Source organism: Polyodon spathula, chromosome 1, assembly GCF_017654505.1.
Source record: "Polyodon spathula isolate WHYD16114869_AA chromosome 1, ASM1765450v1, whole genome shotgun sequence".
In the NCBI taxonomy this organism is placed as follows: domain Eukaryota; kingdom Metazoa; phylum Chordata; class Actinopteri; order Acipenseriformes; family Polyodontidae; genus Polyodon; species Polyodon spathula.
Genome location: NC_054534.1, coordinates 10,765,014 through 10,788,056, shown reverse-complemented (window position 1 = coordinate 10,788,056; position 23,043 = coordinate 10,765,014). Strand labels below are relative to the sequence as shown.

At 39.5% G+C, this 23,043-nt stretch overlaps 1 protein-coding gene across 1 annotated transcript; it reads right to left on the bottom strand.

Annotated features, from left to right (window-relative positions):
- Positions 1-1,360: 1,360 nt before the first annotated feature.
- On the bottom strand, positions 1,361-22,386 carry LOC121314096 (myotubularin-related protein 12-like). Its single transcript, XM_041246981.1, has 16 exons — positions 22,106-22,386; positions 17,996-18,059; positions 16,810-16,949; positions 14,932-15,004; positions 13,928-14,064; positions 13,711-13,804; positions 13,216-13,339; positions 12,626-12,701; positions 11,553-11,650; positions 9,614-9,738; positions 8,754-8,832; positions 7,461-7,531; positions 6,447-6,616; positions 5,858-6,034; positions 4,425-4,583; positions 1,361-4,120 (listed from the first exon to the last, which is right to left on the bottom strand). Exons 1-16 carry the CDS (start codon positions 22,172-22,174, stop codon positions 3,557-3,559), a joined length of 2,220 nt encoding a protein of 739 aa, XP_041102915.1. The 5' UTR covers positions 22,175-22,386; the 3' UTR covers positions 1,361-3,556.
- Positions 22,387-23,043: the final 657 nt, after the last annotated feature.

The window sequence follows — 23,043 nt, the reverse complement described above, 5'->3', positions numbered from 1 at the left end:
TAGGTTGCCACGTAGTCTTCTTTGTTCAAGACTGAACAGATTCAATTCTTTTAGCCTGCCTGCATATGACATGCCTTTTAAGCCTGGAATAATTCTGGTCACTCTTCTTTGCACTCTTTCTAGAGCAGCAATATCTTTTTTATAGCGAGGTGACCAGAACTGTACACAATATTCAAGATGAGGTCTTACTAGTGCATTGTACAGTTTTAACATTACTTCCCTTAATTTAAATTCAACACTTTTCACAATGTATCCGAGCATCTTGTTAGCCTTTTTTTATAGCTTCCCCACATTGTCTAGATGAAGACATTTCTGAGTCAACAAAAACTCCTGGGTCTTTTTCATAGATTCCTTCTCCAATTTCAGTATCTCCCATATGATATTTATAATGTACATTTTTATTTCCTGCGTGCAGTACCTTACACTTTTCTCTATTAAATGTCATTTGCCATGTGTCTGCCCAGTTCTGAATCTTGTCTAGATCATTTTGTTCTTTCAAACAAACAAAAAAATAAATAAATATCAGAGTAACAACAAAATCCCCTCCCACCAAGCATTCAGCATGACTTAATCTCATAACCCCACACCATTCCAGTAGGGGGTGCTATCACACTGCAGTTTCCAACCAGATACATGGACAAATTTCTGTTATTCAGTGCAAGGTGTAGCGTGCATGTTTGTTTGTGTATATATATATATATATATATATATATATATATATATATATATATATATATATATATATATAGTTTTTTTTTTCATTCTGACAAGTTAGAGGTAAATGTGTCAAATATCACATTGTAAAGCAGGGGTGTTCAATCCTGGTCCTGAAGCGCCGCTGCCCCCCGTGGCTTTTGTTCCCACTGTGCCCTAAATGTATTTATTTTGACCAATTATTGGTCTAATTAAAGTACATTTCAGGCAAAGTTCGCTCAGCTCCCGAGATACTGGGGGTGGGGTTACAGCTCTGGAGATTTAACTAAAACATGGCGATAGGGAAAACACTGAAAATAGATCTTGACTCAACTTGGCAAAGTGGTTTCCCATCCCCTACATACACCATCCCTTCCCTCAGGAGAGTGCTGAATGTCACACTGTGGGCACGATTAGCTCAAATACTGCTGATTTTTTTTTTTTTTTTTACATACATCAATAAGTAATACAACAGCATGGAAAGCAACTGCAATCACACACCAACCATTTAAATGCTCCTTCAAAGTGGGCAATTGCAATCCACACACGAACAGATGCAAATAAGGCAGTTGTGGCTTATCTTGGTTGAGCAATAAACCCTAAGTGAATTTGAAACAACTGCAAACTTTAAAAGTGCTAAATAACAAGCTCATTTTCACTTTACAAGGACAGGACAAATATACTGTTTATTGTTGTTATGAGACATTTTAGTTTGTCTAAGTTTTGTTTATGCTGTTGTTCTGCTGTTTTTGCTGGCAGTTTTTATTTATTTTTGTTATTAGCACACATGAAGGTAATTACATTTTGGATACAAACGTGCAAAGTAGCAAAACAAAACCAAACGTTCATGTTTTCAGTGTCTACTGAAAACAAGATCAATTAATCTTTAATAACAGCAATTACATAACGTACACATGAAAAAAAAAATACATCCTTCAACCGCTACACTATCCAACAATACACACCAAGCTAAACAAAGGTCCTCATTTTTTTTTTATTTCCGTTCATATCATCATCAGTGCTGTGCTATAAAACAGTCATTTCAGTGTTTATCACTGTGATTTAATACAGTTGTACACATGAATAGGAGATTAAACAAAAAACCATCTATAAAAAAAAAAAAAAAAATCTCTAGGATATTGATCTTGTATAGCTTATGTAAACTTACCATAGCAGTAGCAAAACTCAGGTTCACCCTGCATAGAGGCCCCTTTCTGTTACAGTGCAAAGGCACAGTTACAAGGCTTTCATTCCTTGACACACACGTGTGACGACAAAGAAAGAAAGGAAGATAACGGCTGGTAAACAGCACAGCTTTAATGAAGTGACGTGTGCGTAGCATAAGAGTGCAAGTGTCACATCGTTAAAAAAGGTGCCTCATACGTTTCATTTATTTGAACACATTTAACAGCAGGCTATGTTAACGGACATGAAAGAAGATAGTTAATTGTGGAATACCACAACTTTAAATTTGGTTACTGCCGCATAATTGACCGTTTAAGGGAGAAATTCTTGTCGCAGACAGAGTTTCAGAATCTGCATTTACATGCCACCCCAACCTCTACACATGTAGAATTGATGGTATTATTATTCAGAGAATACACCAGTAGTATTAAAGACATGAAGCAGCCAATGAAAAAGAGAACAGTGTAAGGACTTGCTGCATAAACCACCACACAGCATTGACATTATTCACAACTCTGTTTACATTGATTCATAAAAAAAAAGTCAGTGCACATTTAATTGGTTAAAACATTATTATCCTATCCAAATTTAAAAGTGCTTTTAAAGGGTCACTTAAAGTTAAATGTGATCAGCATTTTCATTAATGGTTTTGTATTGTTTCAATAAAACAAAATTTAAAAAAAACCACAATGCCTGCCTGTATGAAAACCTGTGGGTGTGAGAATTTCAATTTCATGTCAGCAATATAGAAACAATGAGGTGTTCTAATACATGTGCACACTGTTCTATATAGCTGGCCAGGATACTAACCTCTTTGTTATATTCATAGCAGCCATGACCAGGCTGCAGCTGAACAAATAAAACATGGTATTTCTGCACGGCATTTCTACTGTATAACAAGGTTTAGATCAATATTATTATTATTCTTCTTCATTAAAAAGGATTGCACCTTAACATGTAAAGCGAGCATCAATTACCATTTAAAATGCAGTCAAAAGCAACCTTTAAGAAGGTAGTTTCAAACTAGAATGTGAATTCTTTTACTTACAGTACATACAACCAAAGGCAAGACAGAATTATTGTGCAGCATTGAAGTGTAAATACTTGTGCATTATATTTGGTGAATGTATTAAGCAATCTGCTATTATTCTTATAAAAAACAAAGGTAAATAGCTTTTTAGGACCCAATTGTTTTTTTTTGTATATAAAAATGTCCTTGCGTGATTAAGATAAAAATTTTAAAAGAGTACAAGGTTTCCTGTATCGATTCAAACTCCCTGCAGGAGCCTACAACATAATCCAATTTAAAACAGTCTGTGGGGAACAGAACTGGTGAACAAGATGATAAACTATCCACAAAAGTAGCACACTGTGCCCCAGGAATCCTATTTTACTAGACATGGAGAATGACAGAGACTGTAGGGCTCATTAACTCTACAAACATGTTTATATGACAAGCATCCATATGAAGGGTTAAGACAAACAGAAACACCGATTAGTCACGGAATTCTAGAACTGTTCTGGATTCTTATGCTCCTCTTTTTACATGTGAAGATCTTTGCGCAAGGATTTTTTTCAAATCAGAAAGTAGAAACCAGGATGAGCTTGAATGGGACTAACAGCCTCCTCTCGCTGATTCTTAAACACGGCAATGGAAAGCAACTGGATTGTGTGTCTCTTAAAGCACACCTGACACCTGACAGTCATCATCCTCCTTGTCAGCCAGGCTGCTCACTGAGCCCAGACTCTGCCGAATGCTGCTTGGTATGGCAGGTTTGAAAGACCAGGCATGCATGGCAGTGAAGGGGAAGGAAGAGAGGCGGGCAGACAAAGGAGGGCCCGAGTAGACCGGCGTCCACGCAATGGAAGAGTTCATTCTGCAGGAGCGCCTATCGACCTCCTTCTGCAGGTTCTGGATCTCGCCAGCCAGCTCCAAGACTCTGTTGACAGTCGTGATTGAGCCACCTCCAAAGATCTGGGCCTCTGGAACCCAGCGCAGGTACCTCTGTATCCAGACTCGGATGGCCGGGCCGTCCAGACAGGGCAGTAGCAGGCCCTGGTAATCCAGAGGCTTCCTCTGCCAGGACTCATACAACTCCTTGGAGCTCTCCGTTGGGTTCAGCCATTTGCCGATCCTCTTGCCTAAAAAAATCTTTTTGAGGTTATCTGTTTCTTCCTTAAAGAAGCCCTTTTTTGGAGAAGGCTTGGACAAGGCATTTGGTAAAGACAGCTGTCTTTGGTGCTTTAAAAGAAAAGAAACAAAGGGAGCAGGGTGAAATGTGTTCACAGTATTAGGGCTGCAAAAAGGCAGTCCTATATGTAACCCTACCCAATCTGCAACCTAATACATATCATATCTACAATCCTAATATAATATTAATCTGCAACCCTAATACCTATAATTTTGCTCTGTTTTCAACATCGGCATTTACTGCACATGTTGTGGAGGTGTGCGTTTGGGGAGAAATGGTCAGATCAGATTATTTGACTTTTCACTCCTGGTAAAGTCTTGGGTTACTACAACAGATTGCTCAAACAATGCTTACTTTTTGGTGAGAAGTTTTCCTCAGGGTTTTGTCTTGTATTGGCTTCTCCACATAAAGGGGGTTAGTGAAGAGAGACTGGGCTTTGCAATCGAACTGCACTGACCAATCCCACACAGAGGGGAAATTCAAAGGGCTCCTTTGTGCTTCAGGGTGACCTGGCTGCCAAAACAAGCAGAGACGGTAAACGAGCAAGAAAGGGTACTGGGGCATTCCACTGAAAACATCTGCAGTACACAAAACAGGCCACCCTTTCACCATCAAGTTTTCCAATTCATTGTGTTACAGACCTTTCAGTTTGATGAACATGTGATCGCCTTGAGAGATGGGACACAGGGTGTTTTTTATATATATTATTTGTCATTTTATTGAGCAAGCAGTGCCATTAAAGCTTAATAAACCCGGTTCACATGTTCCTGAAGGCTAGCAAGAAAGTGGTTCGTTTTCAAGTGTAGGTTTCTGAGAATCCATTGGAATAGCTGGAGCCGATTTTGCGCAGGTTTTTAATGTCTGTTAACCGAGCACATCCCTCTCTACTGCCTGCTGCTTCTCTTAGCCATACAACAGCCCGCTTTTAACATACACAGGATTTCCAAACATGGCTTTGTCACTTTTCTACTATGTTTATGAGATTCTTTTTTTTTTTTTTAGGCAGAATTAAACCCCTTCACCTTGAATTACTTCAAATATCAAACTCCAACACCTCTTGTGACAGCGTTTACCACTTAACATGGTAGTGATTTACAGTCAGCAACAGGCACAATATATGCAGGGCTGACAACAAACAAGCCTGGAACAGAGACCTGCTCCGACCTACATATTTACATTGCATCACTCGTTACGAAAGATCCTGTCAGATCCTGCAACAAAAGACAAGAGTCTAAGGTTATGCAAGAAGAACACCAGCTTCTACCAGCTAGCCCAGCCTGTTTAATTTCCTATGATGTGTGCTCTGTACGATTATCTGTTAGTCCTGTCAAGAGATTTTTTTGTTAATCCAGGGAAATGTTATTCACTTCCCAAAAGACTCCTCATGACTCTGCTTCATGACGGTTTATTTTCTTCAGTGTACGAATCATTTATTTGTACGCTTTTCATGAACTCCGCACTGGATGGCACCAAGTCATCTGGCCACCTGCACACTTCAACAATAGCTATGCAAAACATTGTCTGTGGAAAGTATGACTGGAGCTTATTCAATATAAAGCCAGTTTTAATTTTATATTAAATATCACTCACAAATGCCACCATGTAAAAGCATGCAATCTCTTCCATACAGCATACCTGACATCCAACTACAAATGAATGATAACTGGGTTGTCATCCTTTAAGGATTCCTGAAAACCTCTTAATAGCATTAGTGCAAAGACCAAGATGAAACAAGGTCCTATTTATCTTAACTTACGACATTAGTAAGTCTCCTAGTAATGCTGTACCTTCATAGCTGTGTCTCTGTGGTGTTGAGAATTGAAGAGGAACGTGCTGAAGAGAGGAATGTGGATGCTGTCAGATAGGACAGTCAGGTATGTTTCTGAAAACTGAAATGCAGGAGCATGCTGCTGAAGTAACTGCCAGACACATTCCAAGAACAGCAGGAACACCGGAGCGGGTACCTGGAAAGGAAAACCTTCATAATAAAATCTCCCTGAGCTCCAGAGACCTAGAGCTGCACAACCCGTTCAGCACAGAGCACAGCAACAAAAGTCAAAAGACAACCTTACTGAAACTAAGAAAGTGACAGCGTCCTATATGGAAATACATGCCAGATTTAAAAAGGGCATATCCAGCACCAGCACTGGGTAACTGGTCAGTTGGGAGTTATTTCTCCTACACTGAGCAGTCAGCCTTTTTCCGGTAATTACATTTTCTCTTTAAAAAGGTCTACAGATGTTAAGCTTTAATGCAACGTTTTCACACAGCTACAAACCAGATGAATGTCTATTAAAGTGTGCCATGCAGATTTGGAATAAATGCCCTGTATATGAAAGGCATAAGTAACTAATAAAAACAAAAGAGTTTCCTCACCTCCTTTTCCTTCTGGTAAAGATGGTTGCAACGATCGAGAAAGCTATGGCCGCCTGCCACCCACTCTTTCTGAATGAGGCTCTGGAAGCCGGAGCGGGTTCTGTAATATGGATCCAGCATAATCTGGACCAGGCTGGACAGCACGCAGCACAGGTCTGAGCAGTGCTCCTCTGGAACGGCAGGAACAAACAAGCGCTCTGTGCACCGTACAAAACACAGCTGGATGCATGCTACACACGGACAGGGGGACTACGACACAGATGAAGAGCAGCTAATCCAAATATGCATGTAGTGCATACTGCACAGATATTACTTCTGGATGTATACTAATCTTTTGGAATTGTGATGATATTGTTATTTTATTGAGTATCGTTTACCTCCGTCTCTCTCTGTATTAGTGCTGCACTACTGAGATGGACTCCTGGGAGTCACTCCAGCAAAGTTAGAATAAAGGATATAGGAAACCTCCTTTACAGAACCCAGCTGTATGGGGAATCTAGGGTATTGCACATCTAGCCCAGTGGCTTCAACACCATTCAACTGGACACCAACATCACATGCAAAACTAAATGTAATATCTGGAATAACTTTATATTGACAATAGGGTCTGGAGAGCAACAGAATGGAAATGTGTGACTCAAGCCAAGTCTGGAATATAGAAAATAAGATTGGAGAGGACAGCATGGCCTATAAATATAAATACTGAACAAAACAACAAGCCAAATTAGCCTAGAGGGGTCAGTCATATTATGATACCCCAAACATTGTCTTGTTTACCTTGGACACTTTTCTATGGTCACATCTTTACAAGGTTAACACCTTTCTGTCTAGAATATGGCACCTTTTATTATTATTATTATTATTAGGATTTAAAATCAGGCAGTCGCTCTTCTACTGTGCTCTTTGTAATTCCCTCCTTTTCTATCGAGATAACCTATCCCAGAAAAAAACAAAAACTATCAAATACATGAATAAAACCAAACAGGTTTAAAGGATAAAGAAGTTGCTACTCACCTACGATCAATACACTGGTGTGCGCACTTTCCAGACAATCTACAATCTCAACTGCTTTCACAAGACACTGCCTGTCAGTTAAGAGAAAAAAAAGTCAAAATATACACTTCATATATAATATTTCATTCATGTGACAGCAATATATTAATGCTTTATTAGAAAGTCTACTTTTGAATCCTTGTTTAGTAACCCTAGAGAGGCTGAGATGAAGGTATTGAGCCTTGCTGTAGTTTGAATGTTAGTCTGGTCAATTCTGAAGTTCATCTTTAAATGAACAGATTCATTATATTGTACAAGACTGGAGAGAATTGTAAATTTGGTTGCTTTTCTGCAAGGAGAATCCACCCCTAATCAACACGTCATCAGCAAGCGCATAAAGGCTCAGTGTGTTATTCTCTCCTTTGTCACATGATGGGAAGCCAAAACGGTAGTCAAGCGCTTAAGGCCTGGAGGAAACGCTACCCTCAGCCACGGATTCCCCGAGGCTTCCCCTTACATCAAAAATTAAAAATGTGAGTAGGGGTTTTTCCTTAACCGAGTGTGGAGTGGTTCGTATTTAGTTCTGCAGGGTGTGTGGTCAGGCTGGAGAGGCTGGAGTCTCTCCCCCAACGCAGTCACGCTCTAGGGGATAGGCTGTGTCTCAGCTGCTCACTTTCACCAATTTTTCAATATTTTGGGGGGTAAGTGGCAGTGCGTCTCTGTGGGGTGCGTTAATCATTATTATTATTTTTCAATTGATGATTTGGCAGCCTCGTCTTTTGGAGGGAGGTGGCCCATAGCCACATCCTATCTGCAGCACTGGGATGCATGTAAAAGCTAACGTGTTTCCAGTTGGCCTCACGAAGGTAGCCCTCGTGCACCCACAGAACAGTCCTCCGGCCAAATTTATCATTCACTCGGGCCCCGAGCGCCCAGCACAGTTCATTAAATCATCTGCAGTTGCAATCAATAAATCATTCATTCACTGCGGATTCTCCGTGCTGAACTGGTGTTGCTTATACAAAACGTGGGCAGGCCTGTCCCCAGCATGCCTATAATCTTGTGAGCTGTGGAACACTGACAGCAGGGCATGTCAACACCTACAGACTGCACGTGCTCCATCACAAGCCACTGCAGTGTAATCTCCACTGCTGATGAACATTCCCACACGGACTAATGTAAAAGATTGGACGTGTGCTTTGCAATTACATTCAGCTGGCCCCAAGATTGAAATCTTGTTTTAGATGTGATCAGAGCTGTTAGTACACCTCTGGGTTAAGACTGCAAGTTTTCTTTGTTGTTTTTTCTACCAACCTGATGATTTCCAGCCAGCCAGAATTTTCCAATGAAGAAAACCATTTCATATCAGATACCCAAAATTCAGCAGTACTATCTGTACAAAAAAAAAAAAAAAGCATAACAAACCTGTTACATAGCATAGCTAACCATTTTCAATCTGTCTTTAAAAACCATTTTGAAAAATACCCAAAAACAGAATCTTGAATGTAATCCAAAACTATTCCATTTAATGAAATACAAGGATTACAGGATGAATAGTGAATGTAAAAATCAAGCAAGGGCATACACTCGAAACTCACAGCGTCCTGGAGGACTAGCAAGTACTTTTAATCCTTTGCTGCCCAGTGTCCAATGTATCTAACACAGATACATTTAATTTGACATTGAGAATGGGAACATAGCCTGGGCAGTTAAGGGTTAAATATCCTGCCCCAGGAAAATAAACCACTCCTTCGCATCTATTTTACAGAATGCTTTCAAAAGTTCGGATGCTAAATTGGGATCAAAGTCATTTCACATGTTACCCAAGCCAGATATGAAAGCGAGCAGACATGCAAGCACCTACCTTAAACAAAAGTATGGTTTGTGGGTAAGGGGGCGGATATCCCAACATTTGATCCGTTCGATCACCAGACAAGCAAACTGCACAACTGAATGTAGTAGGCAAATGATCTCTTCATGGAACAGACTAACAATCACATGAATTCAGCTATGAAGGGAATGGATTGCTTTGGTACATTGTGTACCAGTCAGACGAGTCTGTGACAGTCAAAAGCTTAGATGTGCTTCATCCCAACACGGTACACAACTTAACCCAGGGGCCCTGCATCTGCATTACAGAACACGATGCTTGGTTGTCAATGAAGAGTGCTTACCAATGAGGAAGAGCTGTTTGAACTTGTTGTATGACAGCTGGAGGTCCTGAAGGGCAGGGAGGCAGCTGGACAGGTCCTCTACTTTCACTGGACAGAGCTGGTCCTGGGTAACTGCATCAAGCATCCTACAAAACAGCACATTTAAAAAGGCTGGAATATATTGCACAATGCCAGCACTCATATGTTCACATTTGCAACTAGCTTTGCTTTAGAGGGGTTTTGGCATTAAATCCACTCACTGTGTTTCATACAATTGTAATGTGAATAGCAGTCTATCAGAAGACCAATGCCACGGTGGTACATACAGCTACAGTAATCCCATTCAATTCAAAGCACTTTATTCACTTGAAATCCTGCACCACTCAAGGGTTTCTCTACACACAGCCCTGTTGTGCAATACTACCCAACAGGCAAATCTGGGGGCTCCAAAATGGTCGCTTATAATTGCACATGACAGTTAGTAAGATTGTATATCCTGTGTGAATAGCAATGCATGTACCTGTTGTGGCCCGTATACAACACCACGCAGAACAGATGCCCATTTTGGCTCTAGAATGTACTGTATGGTAATGTGCACATACTGTACAGTGCACAATAGATAACTGGAAACCACCAGGAATGTTTAGAATTAAAACAAACAGAGCCATTGATGTACATTACTTGTGCTAAAAATGAATCAGGCCCTTTAAGCTTAGCACCTTGGAATCTTCAACACCTTACTTGATCTTCTGCCAGAATTAGCAACTTCAGTCTAGACTACATTTCATATGCACACCCTGTCTTTTTCAAGTGGTTTGGAATAACTAAGGCTCCTTATTTTTTCTACTGAAAAAGATAAATCTAACATTGCGTAAAGGCAGGTGTACGTCCATAAATCTTACCTTACATTAATTGGTACAACTTCTCACTATACAACAGTGCATTTTAAAATGCTTTGAATTCAAAATAGCAGGATTACAAAGTTCAAAGATGGGTCTTAGTTCCAGGAAGGGATAAATTCCAATACAAGGTACTATGTCCAGTTATTTGACAGTGATCCTCATGAAACCATCATTGGAAAACGATCCTGTCGAACTCTGCTGCATTCGTTGGTTAGCTTTGATACTTGGTGAGAACAGAGACTGTCTGTTCAATACATACAGCATATGCCATCATGAGAACAATCATTACCCATTACATGAGATGGCCTTAAAATGAGATATCCATTAAAGGAATTAACCCAGTCCCTATGCAAGCTGTAAACAAACCTCCTGGAGGGTAAACACATCAATTCCAAGTGGAACAGCTGTCCCAAGCATCGTCCCAAGAAACATCTTAATAGCTGTCTCTTTGTTGGGTAGACTGACATGACAACTACACTGATGCACAGATACCACTCAAAGCCAAGATGATCCACAATACTGGAAATGAACAGGAATTATTGGAACGTTCGTCAAAAAACAACAAGTATGCACTTTTGGAACTAAAATAATCGCTATGAAGACTTGCTGTATTCAGCGCACTGTACAGTGTTTTAACATCTTTCACAGAGAAAAAATGAAATTCTCATGTAGGAACATCAATGAGACTGGAATTGGAACAAATAAATAAATAATAAATAAATGATACAGCTAATGTCATGGGCCTCTCAACACAATGGTTTACGGACAACAGAAGACTTCATAAACCATTAAAACAATTCCAATACTGTACACATCTCCCATACTGAGTGCATCTTTTATACAGGAAAATACCAAGTGATGGCAGTCTGTACGAGGTGCACTTTTAATGGAATAATTTGGTTTGCTAAAAGCACTTTAACTTTCTGGTAGCTTTTGAAGCAACTCCATGTCCAGGTAATGTCTTAACCACAGCTAACTTCCAATCCAAAGCTCCCTGCAGCCCGATGGATATTCAGTGTACAGCCCAATCAAACAAACATTTGAATTAAATGACTGACCTGTGCATGTATTTCTGTGAAATACCATCCTCCTGAATGGCAGGTAAACAAGCCATTTTAAAAAGAGCACAGCCACTGTGATGGGACCAGCACCAGAACTGCGTGGGAAACAAAGCAGAGAACATCAGCACCATTTTCACCCTAAGAGCCTGTAGAAACATGAAGTATAATTTTCATAGACTGTGCATGCACAACGGCAATAACAATAAGAAACCGTGAACCTCATTTATACATCTCCGGAACCTAAATGAAATTTTAATATTATACATAAAGCCCGATATTTGTAAGTGTTATAAGGACGGTCATTTTAAAACTTTAATTAGGTATTCTTTTGGAATGTGTTCTCGCTGAGGTCCACTGCAGCATCTTTTTGATATCCAGGTTCAAAGCAACAGAGCCCACCTAGTGCTGAAGCGTCTCAATGACCGTCTCCTTCCTTGTGAGCACTGTCAGAACTCAACAACCATAAGTTAAAGGGGTAGACACAGGTCAGAAATAGCCAATCCTGCTTTCAGGTTTCAAATGTCATGATTACGGGTGGAAGAATTCACCGAGCTTCAATAAACCATTGTGTGTGCAACAGATACAGCAATCTCAGTGTATGCAGCACCAAACTCTTCCTGAATGATGGGATGTATAGTTATTATGAACACAAGCTACCCTACATTTTGATTCATACAGTAAAATCGACACAATTTCACTGAAATGTTGTCCTCAATTGCAAAAACAGAATTCAGAAAGCGACTGATAGAGTGATCTTATTGTGTCTTTAGTGTATAGTTACACCTCTAGACATGATGTCTGCTTCTTTTACACCCCACAACATGACACCTACATAGACTGGTAGAGCCCCAGAGGGGAGATAGTTGGACTTGCCTGTGTGGACTTCAGCACCCTCTCTGTAATCAGCACCGGTGAGCTGCAGCTCTTAACAGGAAACCACACCCACAATTACAGATTCAGATTGCTTTACAAACCAGTATTCCCTGGGGTCCTGTGCTTCGTTGTATCCAAGTGGACACATTTTCTGACAAATAAAGTGAAGCCCTGGATGAACTACGTAAAATACGTACAGGTATTCCTTTACCGAGGAATCTCAAAATATCGTCGTCTGAAACAGCAAAGGGGACGACAAAGAACTGTGGCAGCCTGTGAAAAAAGCAAAGCGATTTACACACCTCAGTATTGCAACTCATTTATAAATACCATGTGTGTGTATGTGTATATATTACTATATTGTATACACATACATGTGCATATGTTTATATGTAGAACCCTATGGTTTCTGTTCCCTCACTCATTCTTTTCACATATTACTATGAACTTGAATACTGTGAAGTAAGGTTCATAACTGTCTTCTGGTCCAGGTTTTTATGTTGTGCTTAGATTATTGGTGATGGTTAACTTTGCAACACCTTTTAAAGATGTTAGACTTCAAATCAAGCCCCACCTCCACACACACATCTTCCTTTAACAATGGACTTCACTTCCTCTACCTATCTTCATAGCTTATTCCCTATGTTTTTTAAAGCATAAATCAGCAAGGTGTGTCACAAAGAAAACAAGCAAAGACACTCAGCCACCTCCACCCACTTTGTCTGGGATATGATTAATGAAGTCATCCAACAGCAACAGAATGAAGAATACAATAATCACCACTCACTTCTCAGAGATAACATAATGCTCATTGGCACTCGACACTTTGCAATTCCCTTTAGTGCGGCCCAGCTCCATGCTCCAGTCCTCTTTTGTTTCAAACATTGAAGTCAAACTTCTTTTCCGAGAGGCTGTAAAAGAGCACCAACTGGGTCAGTCCCAACTGGAAAGGTAAGGCAAGCAAACCAAGAACTTTCTTCCACCTAGTGTAGTACCAGATAGAATGGTTTGAAAGGAAAATCCATGCTTGTTATGCATGTATTTCTTTCACAACTGTACATCTGAGACCTACAATATATATGAATTGGAAGTGTATGGTAGGTTAAGTGATCTTACCTGCCACTTATACAATAACTCATGTGATCGGATACAGACACGTACCTGCCTTTCTACAGCACTGTTATTTTATCAACACTCAGCACATTAGAGGCTGCGGTATTGATTTAGTTAGGCATTCTGTTAGTTTTAAAATTGAAAAGGAAAATGACATGCACCTGATTACCTTGGGATGGTGATGCTGTTTCACAGTAAGAAAAAGCAAAAACACATTTGAGAGACTTGGGTTCAAGGCTGTGGTGAACAATTCCTTGGAATATCTGAAAGAGGAGTGAAAGACAAAAAGTCAAGTGTACACTTCTATACAGAAAAAGAACAGGCAACAGCTCATCTCAATCACCAGACAAAGGCTGCTCAGTTGTGTAACATTCCCAGCCACAAACCTTTTTAGCTTCCTCTTCTTTTGCGTATGTCAACGAGAAGTGAAAGACTCTCAGATCCTTACACTGGATTATGAGTTTTGAAGGGTACTTGCTCTTAACTTGACATCCTATTATCAGCTTTTTCTTTTCATCATTCACTGCAATAAAGAATACAGTGTAGTTAGTGGAATATCTGGGTGCGGTGAGGGCTCTATATAAAAAGGAGTAAAGTTGTCAGTAGAATATGTTGAACTTGCATAGCATCTCTTTCACATACAGCCATGATATCCGAGCCTGGTGCAGGCCAGGGAAATGGGATCCCAGCACACTGGAGATGCAAGGGTTGCAATGAAAGCTATCTAATAGATCTGCCCTCCTCCCAGTATCACCGATTGACTCTGACAAGGACATACAGGTTTTTCATTGGCTCAGGCAACCGCTTGTCTAAAGTGTTATTATGATGATGCTTCCTGATTGAAAGCAATAGAGGTCAACTCAAATTACTGTTGATGCCTTACACAAAGTTCACACTTTATAGAGCTGTAGTTTCATTACAGTGGCAGCTTCTGTGAGATTTACATTAGAATATTCTACCAGCTTTGTATATCCTCTTTAGATGGCTAAAAACAGCCTGAATGTCTCTTACGACAAAAACAGTGCGTCCTCATCCTTCTAAAAGTTTACCAAAGAGCGCAGCAAAATATGATGAAGCACAGTAAAAACATGGTAAAGCATTGTTTCACCAAGACGCGGTATGGTAAAGCATATTAAAAAAATATGGAAACCCATGGTAAACCACTGTATGGCAATTGCATTTTATAACCACGTGAAAAATGTAGTTAACTGGTTAACTTTTACAAGGGCCCTCCCAGGCTGCTACAGTGTGAAGAATAAGACAGAAATGCTGCTGTAGCGTCTTATCAGAACTGACTAATCAATTCAACACACATACAAAAATACGAAACAATAAGCAAACACTGGGGCTTGGAATGAAGGAATAAACAATTGAAATATTACACACAAACCTCCGTAGATGTGGTCCACGCAAGTCAGGGGAATATCATTTTCTCTTAAAAGTTTATTCCTAAACGGAGGTGCCTAAACAAAAAAAAAAAAATATATTCCCGACATTATGTAAACTATAAAACTACAGACACATATTTCTGCAGCAATGTAGTATAAACAAGTACCGTATTCCTTCAAATTTAAGACACAGCCCAATTTTACCACCCTAAATTTGAGAAAAAAAGAAATCAAATAAATATGCCTTTAGAAAGACACAACCTCAATTATGCTGTCGTATCGTACAAATCTGACCCGAAACAGCGTCGTTGTAGATTCACCACAGAGCTCTTATTGTGCTGCGCACGGTATAATACTTAAGATGGTGTCTCTGTTGTACACACACTACTCGCTCACTCATGGCATCACACATCCTGGCAACAGCAAGCAAGACATAACACTCCACTACATCAGGCATGTAACCCAGCATTAATCGCATTGCAAACCCAACAGTCAGAACGATATGTACAAAACCAACTAACAGAACATGTGCATATGGAGATTATTCACACCTGCTTTTCTCCCAATTTCTGAACTGTGGTATTGTTTGGCATGTCACAAAAATACAGGGGTCTGATCGGCATTTCCGATCTGTCCAAGCTGGTCCTGTATTTTTAGAAATGCTGAGATTGTAAAAGCTTCTTTGAATTCCTCAGGAAGCCAAGGTCACTTCTTTGAAAATGGCTGCCTTGTGTCATGGATGATAGGAGATCGGTCAGTAACGTTTTGGTTTGTCTTTTCTCGGCAGTAAGTTACGTTGTTGCTTGTGTTTTTGGCAGTGGTGACTTTATTCATCTTTTCTCGGCAGTCAGTTATGTTGCTGTTTGTGTACCGAGGTAGTCAAGTCTTTTGTTGGCGATTGTAATACACGCATCATTATACTGTACTTGAATTTAAGACGCAAACTATTTGAGAAGCAAAAAATGGTTAAACAGTGCATCTTAAATTTCCAGGAATATTACGTCAGTGACAGAGCAGGGTGCACATTTATTACAACACCCCATTACTTCTCTAGTTTTGATTTGCTGTGCACATTAAATCAAACCACTGGAACTGAAAATCTTGGAAAATTGTCAAAATAAGCAAATTAGTGAAAAGTCTATTTCAGGAAAATTATCAGAACAACAATACATTCAGATATAAAACCATCTTAAAGCCACTTATACACACACAGCTAATAGGTCTTGGTTTGCTTCTGTGGTTTAATGAGGTGCTGATCTGTGAGGAAAAAAAAAAAAGCTCTTTGTCCAGCTAATCTTGGCAGTGCACAGCTATTTGTAGATATGAAGGTCTTGCGACAGAAAAGAAGCCTGCTCACTGCAGTATTTATAAGCCGCTGCTAATATCACAGAGCAACCAAGTCAATGACTCTTTGGTGCAGCTAGTATCTTTTTCGTTGAAGATGTTTTAAAGAAATTGTGCAATGTGTTTTTTCAAACATTTACTGGAAGCAAGCTAAACTGGATGCCAGGTTCCTAACAGAGTAACCAGTAGTGCGTCAAAGCAAACCAGTTGCTGTATTTATTTTTAAGAGATACAAAAATATGTTTATTTACACTATTTTACACAGCAGTCTATTTGCTTGCTTCACAGAAACACCAAAAGATCCAATATGTCTGTCAGCTTTCTTGCAGGAGGCAATGACACTCACAATGCACTTCCTCTTCCTATAATCAAGGTCCCTCATTCCAGGTTAGTGGAAGGAACATTTCCTCACATTTTAAAAAGAGAGGATTGTTCATGTCAATGTATAACAGTGGTAAAGAAACAGGTTCTACAAAAGGATTCAGAATGCTGGTCCAGGTTTGTCAAGCGGTGGTACAAGAGTTAACACGACTCACCGTCTCTTGTGAAGAGGTCTCGTCACTGATGAAGGCGATCTTGAAGTTGGTACAGAGCAGAGTCCCGTACACGCCGTGCTGTGACACATCATCCTGGGTGTACTTCAGCACATGGTTCGCACTGCAGAACACCACTTCACCTGCAGCACAGTCACAGCAATTACAATACAGCGCCACCTACTGACAATCATACTGTGTCGCTGTGTTTGTTGTATGATAATAAATAGTGTAAAGGTTTCTGGATAGCCAAACTACTCTCTAGCCACATGAACACAGTCTATTTCACAAAAACAAACAAAGGGTCTGTCTTACTAACTAATGGAATTTTATTGAGAGAATCATAGAAATACAACTTGAACACCGTTTAATAGCAAGTGGCCTGTAGATTTTGTAGTCCACACCAATATAGTGAACGGACCTTCCCCTCCTGGTCTTTGTTTCAAAACAGTTCTAAATTTTTTTAAGTGAACCGCTTAAAGCAGTGCTTACAAAGGTACCACGAAATGTCAGGAAGTCAGCACCTCTGGTCACAAAATTGCTTATTCACTGCCAAACATGAAATACTTTAGATGTTTAATGACTGCAGTATAGGATACTGACCTTGGGACCTTAGCCAGAGGATTTTTCATTGTTTTATTAAATATTATGATAGCCAATCAGAGTGCAGTGTCCTGACAGGAGAATTGCGTGTTACCTTTGTAACGACAGGCTAATTAAACCTCCACACAGGACAGAATTAGGTAATTCTATACTTTTTCCTGTTAAACCTGGAGTGGAATGGTCCTCCAGGACTAGGATAGGACACCCCTGCTTTAGCAATGGAGGTTACCAAGCAAGCGAACCTTGGAAGCGAGGCCCAGCCTGGGAATCCTCTGTGGAATGACGGGTCTGACCAGTAGGAGTCACTGAAGTGCGGGGAGACTAATGATCCCCAGACACATTCCCTCTATAACACACTGGGAGCACAAAGAGCAATGCAGCACTGCCACTGGCTCAATGCACTTACTGTACTGGTGCAAGAAGAGGATTTCCATTTATATTTCACACTGTTTCACATACAGGGAGCTATGTAAACATTACCCAAGCTCTGGCACTGCTGTGCTCTGGATCAACAGGAACTGATTACAGTATATTGTACAACAGGTTATGAAACCCACTGAACTGTAAAATAGGCTTAACACATTACCTGGCAGTAAATCTGGATGCTTTGATCTTTTTAAGCCCTCCTCTTTTTCTTTTATTTTCATGTCCTGTTAAATAAAACACAACATGTCAAACAAAGATACACAAGAGGCAAGAAAGATCAAAATTAATGCTGATAAATGTCCCATATGTACGTCACTGTCCCCTAACACAGCTCCTGTACTGTATGACTGCTCTTGTACCACAGTGCCTCCGGCTGGCAAAGGAAGGTCAGGAGTCAGCAAGATATACCCACAGCAGTGTTCAGCTGGGCTGCCATCCTCCCTTGGGCAGAAGAAGTATGCACTTTATACAATGTCCTTACATGTGCCAATGCAGTATAACCCTTTACACCAGGGTTCCTCAATTGGCAGCCCGCAGGCCGAACCCAGCCCTAAACTGAAAGAAAATGTAAATTGAGCGCTAAACACTTGCTTAATTTATACTGCTTAATTATCCAAATCATTGTGAGAATACAAATCTTACAAAATAAAAAAAACATCTTGAATAAACGTGTGTAGGATTATTAAAGACACTGTTTTATAAAATTAGTATTTCAGTTCTCAATATTTAAAAGTTGCTATTTATATCCTGTTAATTAGTAACAAATAGCACTAATTTACAACAACTCCTCCAATTAAATAAGACTGATCAGACATTTACGCAGTCTTGTGTCAGGAATAGTGAACAGCTGGTCAGTATTAATGATTTGAGTGGCAGAAGGTGATATACCATTAGAAACTGTAAAGAAACTTAATATATATTTTTGAAACTTAATAAAATAAATATTGATGATTGCACTTATTTAATTTGTTAAAAGCTGTTACTGTATTGTCATGCTGCCTCAAGATAATTCATCAACAGAATCAATTTAGCAAAGGTTTAGAGCTCAATTCACATGTTGATTTCCTTCAGTTTAAAGGCAATTTCAAAATCATGTTCTATCTCCAGTGTTCTGGAATTATGGGGCCAGGAGGCAACCCTATGTGTGGTATTAACACAACATCAACAAAGTGATGCTTCAGATTTGGCAAGCGAGACAGAATCGGGGCATACAGGGGCAGGTAATGCACATCACTCAAATGCTTCACACTTTCCAGACACTGGCCAAACTAGCAAGGGAATTGTTACGTATAGTGATCAACGTTTTGTTTTGTTCTGATCCTATTTTCTGTTATTAGGAGAGTAATAAATCACTTTCCACTTTATTTCTTGCGAAGAAACTACAATGGCAAAGATTAAAAAAAAAAAAAAAAAGCCTACTTTTGTACTGTTTCAGCTTGAAATACACACATGAAAAGTGTTAAGTTTTAACATCCTCTGCTTTCAGTGGAGCAAAATAAAGCATTCACAACCTATTCTGGATTACAGTTTTACATATACTGTAGTTTGAGGATAAATAGTACTGAAAAATCCCTTTAATTTCGCTAGATTTAGCATGTGATTGGGACATGAAAGTAGTTTTTGTTTCATCTCAGACCCTGTCCATACTGGTAATGTATCATCAGTATCTTTTGCAGAATAAAATGTCTTGTGAATGTCGATTGGAGGCAGTGTCATTCATAAATTGTTCTTCCCAGTGGCCCATGTATTAGTTTGCATAATTGGGAGCAACAGTTGAACCTATAGCTGTACCTTGAGTTTGCAAAGAATACTTGCTGTTAAACAAAAAATTATTTGATTTCAACACAAATTCTGTCAATTTTAATAAGAAATACATAGGGACTGTTATCTTTGAAGACAAATGTCAGTGCCTCCAAGCCTCCTTCATGTAGAAAGTTTATATACAAACATACCACATCAGAAGAAATAACTATGAACAAGGAGCCCTTGAAACAGGAACACAGCACTCCGCGCGCACAGCAGCGCACACACACAACTCAATTGTGTTCAATTGATGAGTCTGAATACTTCACCACTGGAATCATTCAAACTGGATTCTTTCGGTCCTCTGTTCAGGTGGCAATTTGATAGGGGTACAGGGTTTAGTTTATTTTACTGTAACTTCAATATGTGCTTGAGCTTTAAATGGATATTCAACCCCCCCCCCCAGCATTAGCTTCCAAGAGCAAATATGCCCTTCCCATCAATCTCTCAATTCACAGCACTATTTCTATTGGATTCTTGCTTGTGAAATGTCATGAATCTTAATCTGACCCTGAATGACAAATGAAAAAATTAGCCTGTGAAAACACATACTGCTGCATCATGTTATAGCTGTTTTGTTTTTTGTTTGTTTTGTTTCAACCAGTTTTCTTTTTTTTTTTTTTTTTTTTTTTTTTTTTTAATTCATTTTATTATAGCCTGGTAATGAACACAGAACGTGGAGCAATGGCTGTTTAAATTCTCAAAGGCACGTGAACAATGCACATTTAAACCTCAAACGTAGTTCCTGGTTGAAACAAAGGAGTACTTTATGACCAGGTTTGAAAACCACAGACAGCTTTGGCATTTGCTGCATAACCAGTACCACTTACCACAATGAATGTTCAGCTGCAATCTGTGTTGAAGAGCCAAGGTCTGAGAACGAGTTTCAATGCATCAGTGAAGAGTCCCTTCAAATCAGCAGGTGGTGCTTTTTTTTTTTTTTAAAACCATCACCTCATGCTATTTCTAACAGACAGTATGAACTATATTTCTACCAAAAAAAAACTTCCTTTTAAATGAGGAGTGTTTTCCCAACTACTAGCATATTCATATTTAAATTTTTAACATATTCATATTAATTTTTTTTTTTTTTTAAAAAAGGGGGGGGGGGGGGGGGGGGGGTAGAAATATGTAACTTGAAAATATTCTTACTGACATTGAAACAGATCTGGTAATATTAACAGCCCCAAAACTAGTACACTACAGCAAAATCTCTTTGTGCAGGATGTTTAATCTGGCAAGTGCTGAGGGAATTAGCATATCAGTTGCAACATGGTTGGATTAAAAATAAATACATAAAAATGTACAACAGCACTAATGTGGCTAGTGTTTCTATTTGTCATCCCGCCACTTTGTAATGTACAGAGTTTTAAATAAACATTGGTTAGCCTTTGAAAGCTTGTGTAAAGCTATGAAAACGTGCTTCTGAACCCAACCCTGCAGATTACAGTACATGTTGGCCAAGCTATCAACAGCCCTGGTCCCACAAAAACACACCTTTCAAAACGTTACAGTTTTTAATTTACTCTTTTTTTTTTCTAAAGTGGAAAATTCCACATTAAATGTTCAAAACATTGAAACAAAAACAACTTGAAGCCCTTTTACAGTTGGAAGACACAGCAGTTCCCTCAGCTGGTTCTGTGTCACGTGTTATTGTTTTTTAAACTCATCTGACCTTGACATTGCACTGAAACATACAATTCAAACTCAGTCTGGGTGAGGAGAGTTCAGTTGAAGCAGCAAAGTGTGCTCAAACAACAGAACCACGTTCACTTTGAAATGAACTGCCATACAAACAGAAAAGGGAACGGCCCCAGACAGACCTTCCATAACACTGTTGTTTGGTTGTAGTTTTGTAACATTAAACAGGTCTTTTTAACCCCTTTTCATATGCATACTATTGGGTTGAAGAAAACACTTCAACAAAATGTGCATCGTTTACAGGAAGAAATACAAGACCAGGCTACCTGCTATAGTAACACATTGTTAACAACCTTTAAAGTGCAACACTTAAACAATAATGCTTGACATGTTCTGTTACATGAAAAAGAAAACTGAAGGCAATCCATCAAGTTACACAGAGTTTCACGGACTCTGCACACGAGATTATTCCAGCGTTACATCTCGTTGTATTGCTTTCATTTAAACGACAGTGCATATTCACATTTACAGTACATATTCATTGTAATACTGTACATTATGTTGCATTACACTAATGTGCATTATGAATAAACAAACTGACACATACATTATGTATATAGGTACTACATATGTGCTCGTCTGCATTTTCAAACGTGCAATCACTGGCACAGGGTGCAGCAGCATTACAAGTTAGTACAGAAATAGTAATTCCGCCCAGAACAAGTTATACGCTCCAGTAGTCTAATTTATACAGTAGTAGAGATGTAATCTTCTTCTAACTCCCTTGCCGCCGTTTATAACACTAAACTAGTTAGAAAATACTTACCTCTGGAGTGACATAAGAGACAAAAGACGGCTTTGTAGATTTTCCTCCCCCACTTCCCAAACTCAGCATTTTTGCAACTTTGTGAAAATCTATTCAGTCAGGTGTAGAGAGGCGCCTCCTGGCCGAGGAAATGAAATAACCTGCATCCAATTCAAGCTGCACCCCTTCCGCACTCATATTACTAACAGCTACCGCACGCAGTTAACTTCCCTTTCTCCTTATACGGTACACCACTGCTTCAGCTGCAACAACCATTGGTTTCCATCAACATCACTCATTCCGAACACCACTCGTATTCATTTAGTACATACGCCCTCTTCTCCTTATCCCAGGAAAACAGCCGGTCTGATATATGCGCATGGGAGAAACGCCTTTGGAATGATACCGGGGCGGAGACAAAAACGCACTGTTCGTGCAGTGTATAGCTTCGGCAAGCGAGAGGGAGTTGTGTGGCAGCCTGTGTACAGAAACTGGTTTAAGGTTTTGCAATGTCTAGAATTGTTAATGTGTTTTGTTCTTAAGGCACTGCTGCACATACCTAGTGTTTAAACCTCTGTGCCGAGCAGAAAAATAAGGAAAATAAGTTTAAGATTGTGATTATAAATGTCATAGCCCTACAAAACCCTTTAGTGCTCAATATCCTTCTCTGAACAGGTATATGTAATGTCTGGCAGCTATTTGAGTTAGCCCCTCGTGACTATAAGCAATTACTCCAGAAATAAAAAGCTGTATAAATAATGTGACAAAATAATGGCAGTGTTCTGTTGGCAGCTGGGTTCTCTTACAGGGCAGCGCATCAACCCTAAGGGATCTGACAGCTGTCTTTCTGTCATGTACTTTCAAAAGCTATGTTCACAACGGAACGCTGTTGTCCACTTGTGGATGTTAATGGGAGTTCCCACAGCGTGTGCCTGCGGCTAAGGGTTGCATGTGAATCT

Excerpts from the sequence above, each read along its gene's own strand:
- LOC121314096 (XM_041246981.1), bottom strand. The coding sequence starts at position 22,174 with ATGCTGAGTTTGGGAAGTGGGGGAGGAAAATCTACAAAGCCGTCTTTT. Across the intron at positions 18,060-22,105 it reads TCTCTTATGTCACTCCAGAG|GACATGAAAATAAAAGAAAA; the intron begins GTAAGTATTTTC and ends TTTATTTAACAG. Across the intron at positions 6,035-6,446 it reads TTTACCAGAAGGAAAAGGAG|GTACCCGCTCCGGTGTTCCT; the intron begins GTGAGGAAACTC and ends TTTCCTTTCCAG.